This window comes from Gymnoscopelus braueri (genome assembly GCF_963280865.1).
Source record: "Gymnoscopelus braueri genome assembly, chromosome: 13".
Classification (NCBI taxonomy): domain Eukaryota; kingdom Metazoa; phylum Chordata; class Actinopteri; order Myctophiformes; family Myctophidae; genus Gymnoscopelus; species Gymnoscopelus braueri.
In genome coordinates, this window is record NC_137615.1 from 52523392 (window position 1) to 52543304 (window position 19913).

At 44.3% G+C, this 19913-nt stretch overlaps 1 protein-coding gene across 1 annotated transcript; it reads right to left on the reverse strand.

Annotated features, from left to right (window-relative positions):
* Nucleotides 1–1138: 1138 nt before the first annotated feature.
* Nucleotides 1139–19383, reverse strand: LOC308098261 (transmembrane protein 272-like). Its single transcript, XM_080446542.1, has 4 exons — nucleotides 19301–19383; nucleotides 18950–19034; nucleotides 16100–16303; nucleotides 1139–1473 (listed from the first exon to the last, which is right to left on the reverse strand). Exons 2-4 carry the CDS (start codon nucleotides 19011–19013, stop codon nucleotides 1157–1159), a joined length of 585 nt encoding a protein of 194 aa, XP_080302668.1. The 5' UTR covers nucleotides 19014–19034; nucleotides 19301–19383; the 3' UTR covers nucleotides 1139–1156.
* Nucleotides 19384–19913: the final 530 nt, after the last annotated feature.

Genomic DNA, 19913 nt, shown 5'->3' on the forward strand with positions numbered 1-19913 from the left:
CTCGCTGCAGCGAGCCTTAGGGCCATTAGTGGCTGACGTCACCGAATTTAGAGCGACACCCCTCTGCACTCTGATTGGTTAGGAGATAACAAGGTCCTAAGACCAGCGTTCCTGCAAGGTTTTCCCAGCCTTTTTTTCTTATGAAACAAAAAAAAAAGGGCATGGGTTTCCGAGGCTAACTTGTGCTGCTCTTTGAAGGCACGTGTTCCTCACGCAGGAATAACATGGAGAGGCAACGATTTTAGCAGCTCAAAAGTTAGATTATTTTCCCTTACCAAGCTTTTTCCCCCTTCAAATAAGAGCATGGTAAAAGTTGTGTAATCCACTCAGTTGTTCACATAGAGACAAAACTTAATGCACAGTGAGTGTAATCTCTCTCCTGGCCACACACACACACACACACACACGCACACGCACACGCACACGCACACACACACACACACACACACACACACACACACACACACACACACACACCTCTCAATCTCAGGCTAGACACTCTAACCACAATTCCACTGATTACAAACGTGTATCAATTATCTATTCATAACAGTAACGGAGCATAATATGTATTAGTCACAAATGGACTAATACATTTCCTGTTTCTTGCTGCTGCTTCCTCTTTTTCAAATGGTGGACATAATTCATTAACTATTTCGCAGAAGTACATTCATGTTGGGGCTAATAAACTGAGCAGATTTTCAAACAAAGTGCAAAGTGTTTCATGGTAAAATGGAAAGCCCCACTTTAATCTAATAAGACTCATTGTGTGTACTCATGTCTCATACGTAAATTATATTATTTATTTACTTTGAATATTTATCAAGTCACTAGCTGTCTGGAGTATTTTGTTGTGTTTTAAGTAACTAAACTATACTGTAAGTTCACATACTGTACTTTCCAACAGAAGGGGTTATTTTCTTTCTTTCTTTCTTTCTTTCTTTCTTTCTTTCTTTCTTTCTTTCTTTCTTTCTTTCTTTCTTTGTCAGATTAAAAAAAAATCTTAACCCTGGAGGCAAATCCTGTTAATTTAGGGTAGGTAATACATGTTTGTAGGGGTATTAAGGGGTGCTGGATCCAAATCTGCTGTATGCCCAGCTCAAAACAACGATTTACAAAAACAAATCTATAGTTTAAGAACATTTTTATTTATATTTTATTCTGGTTCCCAATGAGGATTTGCGATACCTGGGAGTGGGGGCACAGCCACACCCTCAGCACCCATAGATCCCATGGCTAGGACAGGGTCAGCCTGGCCACCATCATCAGGGTAAACCAGGCCATTAATAAAGGGGAGAACAAGAAAACAGCAGCCACATAACAGCAAGAGACCCAATATGATGTAGACCACAATGGTGCTCCAGAAAGCAAACTGGTAGACAGTCTTGTGACAATATTGATCCGACGTAGAATTTGTTGAATTTGAAGTCTTATTGTAGTTGGGCTCATAGACGGAGTAGATCCACACGTTACCTAGAGAAAATGAGAAAAAAGAAAAAGAAAACATACAATGTATTACATTGGTAATGTTTTTTTTAAACATAACATAGAGTGTTTGTTCATTAACAGGAGTCTCCATGTCGCTCCAGCAAAAAAAATGCCTTTTCAGGTCGGGATACCAATTGTATCCAATCAGCAGAGAGAACTCACACATGTATACAGATTAAACAAGTGAAATTTGAAGTGGAAGTGATGACACAAAGAAATAACCAAACAAAATTGGAACAGTATACAATTTAAGCTGATTGGCTGAAATGTTGTCAACTTGATTAGGTATTTTCTGAGCTGGAGAGACATGGAGACTCCTGTTACTGAACAAACACTCTATAGCAATTACTATCACAAAATAATGCTTTAACCTTTTAGTATTTGTTTTGCTTTACAAAATGTTATTATTATTATTATTATTAATAAGGGTAACAATAAAAGTGGTGTCCATTTCAGGGAGTCCCAATAGAAAATCCTATGGCCCGTGGACAACATACTGCCGGTGGACTCGGCACGGTCCATTTCCCATATTGGCTATGGAGCGTGGACACTCTTAGGGCGGTTTCTCACTGGATCCGTTTGAATCGAAGCGTTCCCCAGTACGCTTGGCTGGCCAGCATTCACACTGCCCAAGATCCAATCGCATCAGAGAACACTTGCATGTATACCCCCGATCCTATAGGTGGCGGAATGCACATAGTGTTTCTTCTGTGGACACAGACGTCATCAACTATGCGACAAAGTTTGTGGTCGTCGCGCAGAAATATAGGCTGGAGAGCTATGCTGGGGAGGGGAGGCGATCTATGTAAGTGCACGGTCTTTGGGGAGCCTCGCCCCGAAGCGGGGAGAACACACTGAGCGCTCAACACAGTGAGCGCACAGAAGTCAAGCCACAGACTTCTGTGTTGTTGACGGACAACGGATGTACGCTTATGAGAAACAACACAAATAAAACCTGGTGAAACACTTGTGTGCATTAGCGCAAGATGAGGATACAGGAAACATTCAGTCTAAATGTCCAATTTGCTAACCTTCACAACTACTAATACTTTTGTATTTGAAACTTTAAATTTCTCTAAATATTATAAACTTTCACGACAGCTTAAGTACAAAAATATATCATTTATGAAAAGGCAACTATAGCCTATACAGTGAAGTCCGACTGAATGACTGAAACCTTGTATTGTGAATGGTACTTCCATGTACTGTTTCTCATGTCTCATGTCTAAATAAAGTACATCAATCCAACGTCTTTTCTTTTTTGACTCTCTTGGTGTGGGGATTATCTGGCACATGTATGTATCTGTTATGAAAGAGAAATTGCATCATGAATGAAACGGCTATAGTCCTTGGGAAACTATAAACCTACGTAGGCCTACATCTAAATGAGTTCCCATATTTACTTACAAATTTCAAATTACAAAGCCTTATAAGCTATATATTTCTGGGATGCATAGTAGCTGAAACTCCACAAGATACCCACAAGATATACTATATGCGCTGCTCGCGCACCTGAAATGCGCGATGGAGACCCGCCAATGTTTCATGACTGATAGACATGAAAGAAGGCCCTTCACAGCTAATAGAGAATTTTTAATTTTAAGAATCGGTTCAGAATTGAATGAGTAAAATTGTTAGAAAGGCTCCCATAATATAAGTTGATTATTATTTCAATTGTTATGTTCCACCTTAAGAGTAATATGCACCAGCCCACCTTAACACACTCTAATGTGTGAGGGGGCCGTGATTTTGCCATAACTTCTTTCATTTTTTTTAAATATATATTTTTAATGTTTATTTTATTTGAAAGTGGAGTATCCCTTTAAGTGCGCAATGCATTCTGGGGCGTTTTCATTCATTCAGTAGCACCGGCTAGAAGAGCAGTGTTTTTGTTGGCTGTTTTTGTCGAGTTTATATACCGTCACCTATTCCAAATAGCGGGCCACTTCCGTCTAACGGTACGCTTGCTTTCACATTGCAGCGTACCGTACCCGCAAACGCATGATCCGGATCCGAAACTGCCTCCGGAGGTGGTTTCGGGAACGGAACGGTGATCCGTTTCGCGGGTCGATTCGCTACATTCACACTAGCCAAGCGGTCTGGAATGCGCACCCGGGACCTGAGTGTGAAACGGCTCTTATAGTGTCCACGAAGCCTAGTCTCTGTAACGACTACATTTTATCAATGGGGGGCAGCAGAGAGCCATGGTCTCGCCTACTACAGCCTGGTTGAGCTTCAAACAGCCTTGTACTGCCATGGTTGGTTCCCAAAGTGTGGTTCAGGGACCTCTGGGGGTCCCTGAGGGGTTTCCAAGGGGGTCCATGGCTGGTTCCCAAAGTGTGGTTTGGGACCCCCAGGGTTTCCAGGGGATCCATGACTAGTTCGCAACAACATAGAGCAGCCATGGCTGGTTCCCAAAATGTGGTTCGGGGACCTCTGGGGGTCCCTGAGGGGTTTCCAAAGGGGGTTCATGGCTGGCTCCGAAAGTGTGGTTTGGGGACCACCGGGGCTTCTAGGGGGTCCATGGCTGGTTCACCATAAGTGTAATAGTGTAATAAGTGTAATATTGTAAGAGGTGTAATAGTTTAATAGCGCAATAGGTGTAATAGTGTAATAGTTGTGACAGTGTAATTGTGTAATAAGTGTAATAGTATAATAGCACAATAAGTGTGATAGGTGTAAAAGTGTAACAGTGAAATATGTGTAATAGTGTAATATTGTGATATTGCATTAAGTGTAATAGTATAATAGTGTAATAGTGTAATATGTGTAATAGTGTAAGAGCGCAGTAATAGACCCTGGATTCTGGTGGAGCCTGGTGGAGCCTATTGCAGCCTGGTGCACCCTTGTCTAGCCTATTCCAGCCAGATCCAGCCTTGTATAGCCTAGTACAGCCATCCAACTACCCCCTCTCCTTTTCTATTCCCAGTTGGGAAGGCTAGACTGGGCTGGACTTGGGTGTGCTGGGGAATGCTGTGCTCTGGTGGGCTGTATTGGGCCCTGGTGGGCTGTGCTGGGCTCTGTTAGGCTGTACGGGGCAGTGCTGCACTATAGCGTAGAAATGTTCATGTAAAACTATTGGCCGTGGACACAAACTCATGTAAAACTATTGCCCGTGGACACAGTGGTTAATCTCAAGTGCAAAGGGGCTACAGGGCTGAAAAGAGCCTAGTACAGCCTAATAGAGCCTATTAGAGTCTAGTAAGGCCTAGAACACCCTAGTTTAGCCTATTCCAGCCAGACCCAGCCCTGTATAACCTAGTACAGTCAGTTTACTACCCCCATACCCTAATGTAAAAAGAAAGCCACAGCCAGACTGTACCATGATGATTACATTAAACTTGTTAAAAGTGTCAGGGCAAGTCCACTGTACCAGGAACAGAGAGGATGTCAAATGCCCATATTATAATCTGCCATGAACGCATGTCAACATTCAAACACATGTAGGCCTAACTTTAAATCAACAGAAGTGTTAGTCTTCTTATAAAGTGCTTCTAAGTCGCTCCAGTGTGTTTGTGTCGACAACAACCGTGTTGTTTGTGGCGTTTAATTAATCCACAGAGAAAATCTCTCGCAAGCCGCGTTGCTGCCGCAGCGGACCAGCGGTTCTTGTATTCCTGACACTGTATTTGTTTTTACTGAGGATAAGGTTAGAAATAAGTTTAGGGTTAGCCATATTATTAGTTTTACTGAGGTTACGTTTAGGAATAAGGTTAGGTTTTAGGCATAGTTTAATGAGGTTACGTTTATCGGATTTCCTGGGGTGACTGTTTTGGGGCGAGAGTTTTGGTTTTCGTCTGTAGTGGGCAGCTGCGCATGCGTTCGCAATAATGCTATCAGGATCAGATAATTTGATATTATTATCAGATATGAGTTTATATTTTGTAATTTTATAATTATAAGTATATTGGGTTTAGTTCCAAAGAAGTTTTACTCTGGGAAGGTGAAATCAGACTCCTCCATTCATTGCACTGACCCAAGTTTATATATTTGTAGGCCAAAGACATTTTGTAATGGTCAAGGTTTCTTTATACCTGCCCTATGATCTCTCTCTCTCTCTCTCTCTCTCTCTCTCTCTCTCTCTCTCTCTTCTCTCTCTCTCTCTCTCTCTCTCTCTCTCTCTCTCTCTCTCTCACACACACACACACACACACACACACACACACACACACACACACACACACACACACACACACACACACACACACACACACACACACACACACACACACACACACACACACACACACACATACATACATACATACATACATTTATATATATATATACAGCCTATATATAGGCTGTACGGGGGCAGTGCTGCACTATAGCCTAGAAATGTTCATGTAAAATTATTGGCGGTGGACACAAACTCATGTAAAACTATTGCCTGTGGACACAGTGGTTATAAATATATTATATATATATATATATATATATATATATATATATATGTTTCATATAATTTATCTAAAAGTCAGAGGTCACGTTGTGCACAAATATGATGTGGCATTCTGCCACTAATGAAAAAGAGATACAGGGGGCTAGCAGAGGAAGACATAATTATGTGAATACTTTGATTTGAGTGAGGTAGAAAATGAAACATTGTATTTCATCATGTAAAATAGCTACTTTCATTATTGGTTTTGCAGCCTTCAAGACATTTTGTATGAGAGAAGCTATTTGTTTAAGAAGTGCCAATAAGAATAAACCATTTGTTAATAGAATAATTCAATTCCTAATACAGTCTCTGCTATATTTTGTAAATGGCTACAAAACATTGTTTGAGGCAGGACAATAATTATTTTTATTTTATGTTCAATAATGAACAATGATCTAATATTCAGAAAATATCAGTGAATAATAATAATTAATATTTTCCTAACAACATTAATTTTCATGCATAATGTGTGTATTTTTGTAACAACATTAATTTTCATGCATAATGTGTGTAATCTTTGAGTACAGTTTGGATATTGCAGGCAGCTATGTTCAGGTATATTTATAGCCAGACCAATGCTGTCATCTTCAGAGAGGTGTTTGCAAGCTGATCACCTAACATTCCAATCAATTAACTCAATTGTCGCCAGCTGGTGGCTGTGTGAATTAACCACTGTGTCCACGGGCAATAGTTTTACATGAGTTTGTGTCCACGGCCAATAGTTTTACATGAACATGTCAAGGCTATAGTGCAGTACTGCCCCGTACAGCCTAACAGAGCCCAGCACAGCCCACCAGAGCCCATTACAGCCCACCAGAGCCCAGCACAGCCCAGCACATTCCAGCACACTCAAGTCCAGCCCAGTGGGAGAATAGCCTATAGGGTATGTGGGTAGTTAGATGACTGTACTAGGCTATACAGGGCTGGGTCCGGCTGGAATAGGCTAAACTAGGGTGTTCTATGCCTTACAGACTCTAATAGGCTCTATTAGGCTGTACTAGGCTCTTGTCAGCCCTGTAGCCCCTTTGCATTTGAGATAAACCACTGTGTACACGGGCAATAGTTTTACATGAGTTTGTGTCCACGGGCAATATTTTTACATGAACATGTCTAGGCTATAGTGCAGTACTGCCTCGTACAGCCTAACAGAGCCCAGGACAGCCCACCAGAGCCCATTATAGTCCATCAGAGCCCAGCACAGCCCAGCACATTCCAGCACACCCAAGACCAGCCCAGTGGGAGAATAGCCTAGGTTATGGGGGTAGTTATACGACTGTACTAGGCTATAAAGGGCTGGGTCCAGCTGGAATAGGCTAGAATAGAATGTTCTATGCCATACTAGAGTCTAATAGGCTCTATTAGGCTGTCCTAGGCTCATGTCAACGCTGTAGCCCCTTTGCACTTGAGATTAACCACTGTGTCCACGGGCAATAGTTTTACAAGAGTTTGTGTCCACCGGCAATAGTTTTGCAAAAACATTTCTAGGCTATAGTGCAGTACTGCCCCGTACAACCTAACAGAGCCCAGCACAGCCCACCAGAGCCCATTACAGCCCACCAGCGCCCAGCACAGCCCAGGACATTCCAGCACACCCAAGTCCAGCCCAGTGGGAGAATAGCCTATAGGGTATGTGGGTAGTTAGATGACTGTACTAGGCTATACAGGGCTGGGTCCGGCTGGAATAGGCTAAACTAGGGTGTTCTATGCCTTACTAGACTCTAATAGGCTCCATTAGGCTGTACTAGGCTCTTTTCAGCCCTGTAGCCCCTTTGCACTTGAGATTAACCAATGTGTCCACGGGCAATAGTTTTACATGAGTTTGTGTCCACCGGCAATAGTTTTACATGAGTTTGATTCCACCGGCAATAGTTTTACATGAAAATTTCTAGGCTATAGTGCAGTATTGCCCCGTACAACCTAACAGAGCCCATTACAGCCCACCAGAGCCCAGCAGAGCCCAGGACATTCCAGCACACCCAAGTCCAGCCCAGTGGGAGAATAGCATAGGGTATGGGGGTAGTTAGATGACTCTACTAGGCTATACAGGGCTGGGTCCGCCTGGAATAGGCTAAACTAGGGTGTTCTATGCCTTACTAGACTCTAACAGGCTCTATTAGGCTGTACTAGGCTCTTGTCAGCCCTGTAGCCCCTTTGCACTTGAGATTAACCAATGTGTCCTCGGGCAATAGTTTTACATGAGTTTGTGTCCACCGGCAATAGTTTTACATGAAAATGTCTAGGCTATAGCGCAGTATTGCCCCATACAACCTAACAGAGCCCAGCACAGCCCACCAGAGCCCATTACAGCCCACCAGAGCCCAGCACAGCCCAGGACATTCCAGCACACCCAAGTCCAGCCCAGTGGGAGAATAGCCTATAGGGTATGTGGGTAGTTAGATGACTGTACTAGGCTATACAGGGCTGGGTCCGGCTGGAATAGGCTAAAGTAGGGTGTTCTATGCCTTACTAGACTCTAATAGGCTCCATTAGGCTGTACTAGGCTCTTGTCAGCCTGTAGCCCCTTTGCACTTGAGATTGACCAATGTGTCCACGGGCAATAGTTTTACATGAGTTTGTGTCCACCGGCAATAGTTTTACATGAAAATGTCTAAGCTATAGTGCAGTACTGCCCTGTACAACCTAACAGAGCCCAGCACAGCTTCACCAGAGCCCATTACAGCCCACCAGAGCCCAGCACAGCCCAGCACATTTCAGCACACCCAAGTTCAGCCCAGTGGGAGAATAGCATAGGGTATGGGGGTAGTTAGATGACTGTACTAGGCTATACAGGGCTGGGTCCGGCTGGAATAGGCTAAACTAGGGTGTTCTATGCCTTACTAGACTCTAACAGGCTCTATTAGGCTGTACTAGGCTCTTGTCAGCCCTGTGGCCCCTTTGCACTTGAGATTAACCAATGAGTCCACGGGCAATAGTTTTACATGAGTTTGTGTCCACCGGCAATAGTTTTACATGAACATTTCTAGGCTATAGTGCAGTATTGCCCCGTACAACCTAACACAGCCCAGCACAGCCCACCAGAGCCCATTACAGCCCACCAGAGCCCAGCACAGCCCAGGACATTCCAGCACACCCAAGTCCAGCCCAGTGGGAGAATAGCCTATAGGGTATGTGGGTAGATAGATGACTGTACTAGGCTATACAGGGCTGGGTCCGGCTGGAATAGGCTAAAATAGGGTGTTCTATGCCTTACTAGACTCTAACAGGCTCTATTAGGCTGTACTAGGCTCTTGTCAACCCTGTAGCCCCTTTGCACTTGAGATTAACCAATGTGTCTACGGGCAATAGTTTTACATGAGTTTATGTCCACCGGCAATAGTTTTACATGAAAATGTCTAGGCTATAGCACAGTATTGCCCCGTACAACCTAACAGAGCCCAGCACAGCCCACCAGAGCCCATTACAGCCCACCAGAGCCCAGCACAGCCCAGCACATTCCAGCACACCCAAGTCCAGCCCAGTGGGAGAATAGCCTATAGGGTATGTGGGTAGTTAGATGACTGTACTAGGCTATACAGGGCTGGGTCCGGCTGGAATAGGCTAAACTAGGGTGTTCTATGCCTTACAGACTCTAATAGGCTTTATTAGGCTGTACTAGGCTCTTGTCAGCCCTGTAGCCCCTTTGCATTTGAGATAAACCACTGTGTACACGGGCAATAGTTTTACATGAGTTTGTGTCCACGGCCAATATTTTTACATGAACATGTCTAGGCTATAGTGCAGTACTGCCTCGTACAGCCTAACAGAGCCCAGGACAGCCCACCAGAGCCCATTATAGTCCATCAGAGCCCAGCACAGCCCAGCACATTCCAGCACACCCAAGACCAGCCCAGTGGGAGAATAGCCTAGGTTATGGGGGTAGTTATACGACTGTACTAGGCTATAAAGGGCTGGGTCCAGCTGGAATAGGCTAGAATAGAATGTTCTATGCCTTACTAGACTCTAATAGGCTCCATTAGGCTGTACTAGGCTCTTGTCAGCCTGTAGCCCCTTTGCACTTGAGATTGACCAATGTGTCCACGGGCAATAGTTTTACATGAGTTTGTGTCCACCGGCAATAGTTTTACATGAAAATGTCTAAGCTATAGTGCAGTACTGCCCTGTACAACCTAACAGAGCCCAGCACAGCTTCACCAGAGCCCATTACAGCCCACCAGAGCCCAGCACAGCCCAGCACATTTCAGCACACCCAAGTTCAGCCCAGTGGGAGAATAGCATAGGGTATGGGGGTAGTTAGATGACTGTACTAGGCTATACAGGGCTGGGTCCGGCTGGAATAGGCTAAACTAGGGTGTTCTATGCCTTACTAGACTCTAATAGGCTCCATTAGGCTGTACTAGGCTCTTTTCAGCCCTGTAGCCCCTTTGCACTTGAGATTAACCAATGTGTCCACGGGCAATAGTTTTACATGAGTTTGTGTCCACCGGCAATAGTTTTACATGAAAATGTCTAAGCTATAGTGCAGTACTGCCCCGTACAACCTAACAGAGCCCAGCACAGCCCACCAGAGCCCATTACAGCCCACCAGAGCCCAGCACAGCCCAGCACATTTCAGCACACCCAAGTTCAGCCCAGTGGGAGAATAGCATAGGGTATGGGGGTAGTTAGATGACTGTACTAGGGTATACAGGGCTGGGTCCGGCTGGAATAGGCTAAACTAGGGTGTTCTATGCCTTACTAGACTCTAACAGGCTCTATTAGGCTGTACTAGGCTCTTGTCAGCCCTGTGGCCCCTTTGCACTTGAGATTAACCAATGTGTCCACGGGCAATAGTTTTACATGAGTTTGTGTCCACCGGCAATAGTTTTACATGAGTTTGATTCCACCGGCAATAGTTTTACATGAAAATTTCTAGGCTATAGTGCAGTATTGCCCCGTACAACCTAACAGAGCCCATTACAGCCCACCAGAGCCCAGCAGAGCCCAGGACATTCCAGCACACCCAAGTCCAGCCCAGTGGGAGAATAGCATAGGGTATGGGGGTAGTTAGATGACTCTACTAGGCTATACAGGGCTGGGTCCGCCTGGAATAGGCTAAACTAGGGTGTTCTATGCCTTACTAGACTCTAACAGGCTCTATTAGGCTGTACTAGGCTCTTGTCAGCCCTGTAGCCCCTTTGCACTTGAGATTAACCAATGTGTCCTCGGGCAATAGTTTTACATGAGTTTGTGTCCACCGGCAATAGTTTTACATGAAAATGTCTAGGCTATAGCGCAGTATTTCCCCGTACAACCTAACAGAGCCCAGCACAGCCCACCAGAGCCCATTACAGCCCACCAGAGCCCAGCACAGCCCAGGACATTCCAGCACACCCAAGTCCAGCCCAGTGGGAAAATAGCCTATAGGGTATGTGGGTAGTTAGATGACTGTACTAGGCTATACAGGGCTGGGTCCGGCTGGAATAGGCTAAACTAGGGTGTTCTATGCCTTACTAGACTCTAATAGGCTCCATTAGGCTGTACTAGGCTCTTGTCAGCCTGTAGCCCCTTTGCACTTGAGATTGACCAATGTGTCCACGGGCAATAGTTTTACATGAGTTTGTGTCCACCGGCAATAGTTTTACATGAAAATGTCTAAGCTATAGTGCAGTACTGCCCTGTACAACCTAACAGAGCCCAGCACAGCTTCACCAGAGCCCATTACAGCCCACCAGAGCCCAGCACAGCCCAGCACATTCCAGCACACCCAAGTCTAGCCCAGTGGGAGAATAGCCTATAGGGTATTTGGGTAGTTAGATGACTGTACTAGGCTATACAGGGCTGGGTCCGGCTGGAATAGGCTAAACTAGGGTGTTCTATGCCTTACTAGGCTCTAATAGGCTCCATTAGGCTGTACTAGGCTGTTGTTAGCCCTGTAGCCCCTTTGCACTTGAGATTAACCAATGTGTCCACGGGCAATAGTTTTACATGAGTTTGTGTCCACCGGCAATAGTTTTACATGAAAATGTCTAAGCTATAGTGCAGTACTGCCCCGTACAACCTAACAGAGCCCAGCACAGCCCACCAGAGCCCATTAAAGCCCACCAGAGCCCAGCACAGCCCAGCACATTCCAGCACACCCAAGTCTAGCCCAGTGGGAGAATAGCCTATAGGGTATTTGGGTAGTTAGATGACTGTACTAGGCTATACAGGGCTGGGTCCGGCTGGAATAGGCTAAACTAGGGTGTTCTATGTCTTACTAGACTCTAACAGGCTCTATTAGGCTGTGCTAGGCTCTTGTCAGCCCTGTAGCCCCTTTGCACTTGAGATTAACCAATGTGTCCACGGGCAATAGTTTTACATGAGTTTGTGTCCACCGGCAATAGTTTTACATAAAATTTTCTAGGCTATAGTGCAGTATTGCCCCGTACAACCTTACAGAGCCCAGCAGAGCCCACCAGAGCCCATTACAGCCCACCAGAGCCCAGCACAGCCCAGGACATTCCAGCACACCCAAGTCCAGCCCAGTGGGAGAATAGCATAGGGTATGGGGGTAGTTAGATGACTGTACTAGGCTATTGAGGGCTGGGTCCGGCTGGAATAGGCTAAACTAGGGTGTTCTATGCCTTACTAGACTCTAACAGGATCTATTAGGCTGTCCTAGGCTCTTGTCAGCCCTGTAGTCCCTTTGCACTTGAGATTAACCAATGTGTCCACGGGCAATAGTTTTACATGAGTTTGTGTCCACCGGCAATAGTTTTACATGAACATTTCTAGGCTATAGCGCAGTATTGCCCCGTACAACCTAACAGAGCCCAGCACAGCCCACCAGAGCCCATTACAGCCCACCAGAGCCCAGCACATTCCAGCACACCCAAGTCTAGCCCAGTGGGAGAATAGCCTATAGGGTATTTGGGTAGTTAGATGACTGTACTAGGCTATACAGGGCTGGGTCCGGCTGGAATAGGCTAAACTAGGGTGTTCTATGCCTTACTAGGCTCTAATAGGCTCCATTAGGCTGTACTAGGCTGTTGTTAGCCCTGTAGCCCCTTTGCACTTGAGATTAACCAATGTGTCCACGGGCAATAGTTTTACATGAGTTTGTGTCCACCGGCAATAGTTTTACATGAAAATGTCTAAGCTATAGTGCAGCACTGCCCCGTACAACCTAACAGAGCCCAGCACAGCCCACCAGAGCCCATTAAAGCCCACCAGAGCCCAGCACAGCCCAGCACATTCCAGCACACCCAAGTCTAGCCCAGTGGGAGAATAGCCTATAGGGTATTTGGGTAGTTAGATGACTGTACTAGGCTATACAGGGCTGGGTCCGGCTGGAATAGGCTAAACTAGGGTGTTCTATGTCTTACTAGACTCTAACAGGCTCTATTAGGCTGTACTAGGCTCTTGTCAGCCCTGTAGCCCCTTTGCACTTGAGATTAACCAATGTGTCCACGGGCAATAGTTTTACATGAGTTTGTGTCCACCGGCAATAGTTTTACATAAAAATTTCTAGGCTATAGTGCAGTATTGCCCCGTACAACCTTACAGAGCCCAGCAGAGCCCACCAGAGCCCATTACAGCCCACCAGAGCCCAGCACAGCCCAGGACATTCCAGCACACCCAAGTCCAGCCCAGTGGGAGAATAGCATAGGGTATGGGGGTAGTTAGATGACTGTACTAGGCTATTGAGGGCTGGGTCCGGCTGGAATAGGCTAAACTAGGGTGTTCTATGCCTTACTAGACTCTAACAGGATCTATTAGGCTGTCCTAGGCTCTTGTCAGCCCTGTAGTCCCTTTGCACTTGAGATTAACCAATGTGTCCACGGGCAATAGTTTTACATGAGTTTGTGTCCACCGGCAATAGTTTTACATGAACATTTCTAGGCTATAGCGCAGTATTGCCCCGTACAACCTAACAGAGCCCAGCACAGCCCACCAGAGCCCATTACAGCCCACCAGAGCCCAGCACAGCCCAGGACATTCCAGCACACCCAAGTCCAGCCCAGTGGGAGAATAGCATAGGGTATGGGGGTAGTTAGATGACTGTACTAGGCTATACAGGGCTGGGTCCGGCTGGAATAGGCTAAACTAGGGTGTTCTATGCCTTACTAGACTCTAACAGGAAACAGGCTCTATTAGGCTGTACTAGGCTCTTGTCAGCCCTGTAGCCCCTTTGCACTTGAGATTAACCAATGTGTCCACGGGCAATAGTTTTACATGAGTTTGTGTCCACCGGTAATAGTTTTACATGAAAAGTTCTAGGCTATAGTGCAGTATTGCCCCGTACAACCTAACAGAGCCCAGCAGAGCCCACCAGAGCCCATTGTAGCCCACCAGAGCCCAGCACAGCCCAGCACATTCCAGCACACCCAAGTCCAGCCCAGTGGGAGAATAGCCTATAGGGTATGTGGTTAGTTAGATGACTGTACTAGGCTATACAGGGCTGGGTCCGGCTGGAATAGGCTAAACTAGGGTGTTCTATGCCTTACTAGACTCTAATAGGCTCCATTAGGCTGTACTAGGCTCTTGTCAGCCCTGTAGCCCCTTTGCACTTGAGATTAACTAATGTGTCCACGGGCAATAGTTTTACATGAGTTTGTGTCCACCGGCAATAGTTTTACATGAAAATGTCTAAGCTATAGTGCAGTACTGCCCCGTACAACCTAACAGAGCCCAGCACAGCCCACCAGAGCCCATTACAGCCCACCAGAGCCCAGCACAGCCCAGCACATTCCAGCACACCCAAGTTCAGCCCAGTGGGAGAATAGCATAGGGTATGGGGGTAGTTAGATGACTGTACTAGGCTATACAGGGCTGGGTCCAGCTGGAATAGGCTAAACTAGGGTGTTCTATGCCTTACTAGACTCTAACAGGCTCTATTAGGCTGTACTAGGCTCTTGTCAGCCCTGTAGCCCCTTTGCACTTGAGATTAACCAATGTGTCCACGGGCAATAGTTTTACATGAGTTTGTGTCCACCGGCAATAGTTTTACATGAACATTTCTAGGCTATAGTGCAGTATTGCCCCGTACAACCTAACAGAGCCCAGCACAGCCCACCAGAGCCTATTACAGCCCACCAGAGCCCAGCACATTCCAGCACACCCAAGTCCAGCCCAGTGGGAGAATAGCCTATAGGGTATATGGGTAGTTAGATGACTGTACTAGGCTATACAGGGCTGGGTCCAGCTGGAATAGGCTAGACTAGAATGTTCTAGGCCTTACTAGACTAGAATAGGCTCTATTAGGCTGTACTAGGCTCTTGTCAGCCCTGTATTCCCTTTGCACTTGAGATTAACCACTGTGTCCACGGGCAATAGTTTTACATGAGTTTGTGTCCATCGGTAATAGTTAATGCTGGCTGTGTACACATGTCCACTTCCAATAGTTTTGGAAAATAGCCTGCCACCCTGTGGAATTATGCTTGAACTGCAGAAAAGGACTCTAAATACAAAAAAAGGAAACAAAAATCATCCGTGGGACTGATGGGCGAACACGTGGTATCCACACGCAGAGGGGGGCCCAGAAGACATTTAGAGTCCCCCCGGTGAATTTTCACGCCCCCACAGACTGTACAGTGGAACCCAGAAATTGGCCGTGTCCACAGGGCATAGGGACTATGGCTCGTGGACACAAAACGCGATAAGGGTAATAATAATAATAATAATAATAATAATAATAATAATAATAATAATAATAATAATAATTGTAATAATAATAATGTCACTTGCTTTAACACTTAATATGTACGTAATAATAACAAACTAGAAAGATTACACTCAATAGAGTGCATATACCACCGCCAACACTACGCAACTGTCAATATTATGCAATTTCCACCTAAAATAAGTAAAATGGTAATGGTAAAAAAAAAATGTAAAATGATGTAACCTCTCATAGGTTACATCATTTTACCATTTGACCCTTGATTGTTTTCCTGAGCGCAAAAGTTAAAGTCATACTGTGTAACTTTGTCAATTAGCAATGGCCCGTTGGAAATGACGTGTGCACCCGGAAATGGATTTATATGCATTTTAATGTTAATAAATGCTGTTTATGAAAACTTGTTGTAGTCTTCCAAAATAATTACCTTAATATTTAATCAAGCAACTTTAAAACTGTCTGGGGTGCACACAAAAGCCTGAGTAGACGTTAAAATTACCTCAGAAGTGATATACCCCTTTAACACCACACACAGTGGTATGTTTATGGAGACACCGGGCTTTCAAACTCACCAGTGATGAACCAGCATAAGAGGAAAAGAGCATTGACGTAATTCCAAATAGTGCAGCATCCTCTGAGGGGGCTGGGGAGGCCATCCTTCCCCAGGCAGCAGTAGATAAACACAGTCAGCATCAGCAACAGGCTAAAAGATCCCAGCACCAGCAGGTAGATGGGGATGTATGGCTGCCTGGGGCATTGACTCAGGTACACTGCACCTGTGGAAGAGAAGAGATAAGGGTGAGTCTATAGCAGGGGCTACCACATGTTTTCACTCAAGACAAAGATAGATTTTGGTGAATTAATCAGTTAAGCCCTATTTTATTTTAATAGTGTGATCTACAAGCTCACACGTGTCGGTAAATCAGCTACTTTTTACTATTTTCGAATATTTTTGAGGATTTATGGAATGTTTTTATTTTTCTTCTTTTTAAAATGATTTCTCTTAGGGGCACGGTGGCGCAGTCGGTAGCGCTGTCGCCTCACAGCTAGAAGGTCCTGGGTTCGATTCCCGCCGGGGATGCTGTGGGCGCTGGGGGCGTGTCTTCTCCTCCACGTCATCAGCGCCCATACCCTAGGTGGGGTTGGTGAAAGGGCCTACTCTGTGTGGAGTTTGCATGTTCTCCCCGTGTCTCCTAGGGTAGTTAATACCCTCACAAAAACATGTAGTAATCCTGGTCGATATACCGCCTCCCCCATGACAGCCGGGGCGCCTGATGGAGGGGAAGGGAACTGGTTGGAATAACGTGTTCCTTCCACACGCTACGTCCTACCAGGGAAACTCCCCCCTGTCAGGTGATAAGAAGGTCAGTTGGCTCTCATGCATTGAAGGAAGCATGAGCTCGGCCCTGGCCTCCCTAGGCTGAAGGGGACTGGTGTAGGGCAGGTGTAGCGCCCAGGATCACTTATGAAATTGGCACCGGGTGAAAAAAAAGGGTTACAAAAATCGCGGGATAAAAAAGGTATTAAAAAGAAATGATTTCTTATGTTTTTTGTCTTTTGAAATAATAATAAAACTGTGGGGTTACACGCAACCCATTGTTTGAGTATAACTGGTCTAATATCAGTGTTAGTTGGCATGGACTGCATTTGTTTGATAAATCTCACCAAGTACAGTGCAACTCAGGTCCATTATAGCCAACTAGAGGGTCTAAGTGGTTAAACTGAAGTTATTGATGAATTCCAAATGTTATCAAAGTACCCCTGGACTTGTGTCACGGCAACCTCTTTGAGAAATGCTATGCTAGACTGTAACATACAGTATCTAACTGCCACATCAGATATTTGATTCATGCTGAACTCAATAACAATTCTAGTGTTATTTCAGCCCTCCCACATCGACACCTAACTGGATCAGGAGAGATATGTTTTAACCACTGATTGATGTACAGTATACATGGGAAACTGGCGGCCCGGGGGCCACATGCGGCCTCCACCTTCACTTAATGCGGCCTGCAGGTTAATAACAGAATACTGATATATTATTTCAGCTGTTACAATTCCAAACATGACCCGCTTTAATTACTTCAGTCTATATTAGTAGCTTAATGACTACAGTATTACAATTCTATTGTCTTTTTCACGTCCTGTGTATTTGTAATTAAAGGTAGGGTAAGTGATATTTTTTGGTTAAAACAAAAAGTATTTTGTTTAAAGGTTAAAATACGATATTCTGATAGTAATCATTGCTATAGAGTGTTTGTTCAGTAACAGATGTCTCCCTGTCTCTCCAGCTCTTTAATAAACAGAAAATACATTTTTCGGTAGGTGTCAAAATCTCAGCCAATCAGGAGAAAGTACCAATTTTTAAGCTTAATTTGTATAGTGTTCCAGTTCCAATTTTGTTTGCTCATTTCTTGGTGTCATCACTTCCAATTTCACTTGTTTAATCTGTATCCTGATTGAGTTCTCTGTCCTGGTTGGATAAAATTGGTAATGAAACTGAAACTGAAACGAAAATGCATTTTCTGTTTTATAAAGAGGTGGAGAGACAAGGAGACTCCTAATACTGAACAAACACTCTAGCAATGAGTACTATCAGAATATAGAGCTATTTAACACTTATTTTAACCAAAGCAAATCACTTACCCTACCTTTAAGTTCATAAAGTTAACATAAGTATAACTAAATTAATTTGAAATTAAATAAAAATGTTACTTTTCAGGATTCCAATTAAAAAATTGCACCAAAAAAACTATCAGGATTCCAATAAAAAAATTGCAAAAATAGCAGATCTACAAGCTCAAAACACATTGCAAAACGTGTTTTGAACATGTATATCCGCTATATTTGCTACTTTTGTGTGACATAGAATGGCCCGACCGTATATGCAATGTGGCCCTCTGGAGTGAGTGTGGAAATATAGAGGCCCATCATCAAAGTTGCCCACCCCTGATGTACAGTATGTCGTCTCTGGGGTGGATACCACATACAGTATGTCCAAAACTGTTACTTTTCAGGATTCAAATAAAAAAATTGCTTAAGTAATAGATCCACAAGGTCGCTACTTTTGATGCTTTTGTGTGACACTATGCTGAAGTAGGGCATACATTTACCAAAAAACACAAAGAGATAGGGATAAGAGGTTTCTGCCTGACAACAACAATATATAATGACATGGAAGTAAGACTTTAAGGTGGTGTGTGTGTGCGTGTGTGCGTGCGTGTTAAATAGCTCTATATTCTGATAGTAATATGATAATAATTTAGCTATTCAAACACATTTTCCAGCATGTATAGTAAACATATTTATTGTTTATGACATCCCTAAGATAAGTACTGTTATTATTTTTTTAATGTTGCCCTGCCTTAAAAAACTAACAAACACTTTATTAAAAAAAATAGAATACATAATCATCTACTCACCAATTGCAATGTGAGCAATGCAGTACATCACAGGGCATGCTGTGGTCCGTGCATCATTAGACATTTTAATCGAGATGACTGAAGCCTGATGAATAATATAAACAAATTGATTTAAATAGCCTCTTTCTAAAACATGGTTTACGAAGTGTTTTACAGACTAAAATATCAATGATCTACATCAATACATCCATAATACTGAAAATAGCCAATCTGCAAGCTCACAACACGTCACATCGTAACACGTAAAGAGCTTGTAGATTGGCTCTTTTCCCTAGATTTGAAAGAATGACTTAAGAACAGTACTCAAGTAAATGTACTTTGTGTTACTGTCCACCCCTGGAGAACACCAACCTGCGTTGTAGACAGAGCTGTCTGGGAGATGTGTGCCAGGTCCTCTGAGGCTTGTTGGTCCGTGTGATGAATTTATGGGTTATCACGTACCTGATGGTCTGTTGACTGAAACTTTGTTCCTCAATGAATGCATTGTTGTACGTTTGTAGACAGTTGAGCAGGGTTACTTCTTCTCTCTCTCTCTCTCTCTCTCTCTCTCTCTCTCTCTCTCTCTCTCTCTCTCTCTCTCTCTCTCTGTTATGAATTAACCTTTGTTTGATTGATCGAATACTTTAGACACATTTCACATCCTTTAATTTAATGGATGGTGTCAGGGCATTCCACATTTTGGTGGCAGAGTAGTAGGCCTAGAATGAGAATTTTCCCATGTTTGATCATGGTTGCTCTCTCTAGTGATGTGGCTGTGAGTGTCACTGGAAAAGTAGTTAGACAGGTTTGAGGGTATTGAGGGCACTGTCCATTAAACTATCTTGAATACCAGTCCCATTGTTATTTGCTTAACCCTGTCTTCGACCCTGAGCCATCCCAAACTAGCAAAGTCATGTTGGAATAAGGTGGGTCATTGGCTCAAGGCCCGATAAGTAGTCGTATCAGTTTGTTTTGGGAAATCCTC

What these genes read in the sequence shown, in the direction of transcription:
- LOC308098261 (XM_080446542.1), bottom strand. Translation starts at nt 19,013, where the DNA reads ATGTCTAATGATGCACGGACCACAGCATGCCCTGTGATGTACTGCATT. An exon ending in CATTGCTCACATTGCAATTG is followed by an intron (nt 16,304 to 18,949) that starts GTGAGTAGATGA and finishes TCTCTTCCACAG; the next exon opens with GTGCAGTGTACCTGAGTCAA. An exon ending in CTTATGCTGGTTCATCACTG is followed by an intron (nt 1,474 to 16,099) that starts GTGAGTTTGAAA and finishes CATTTTCTCTAG; the next exon opens with GTAACGTGTGGATCTACTCC.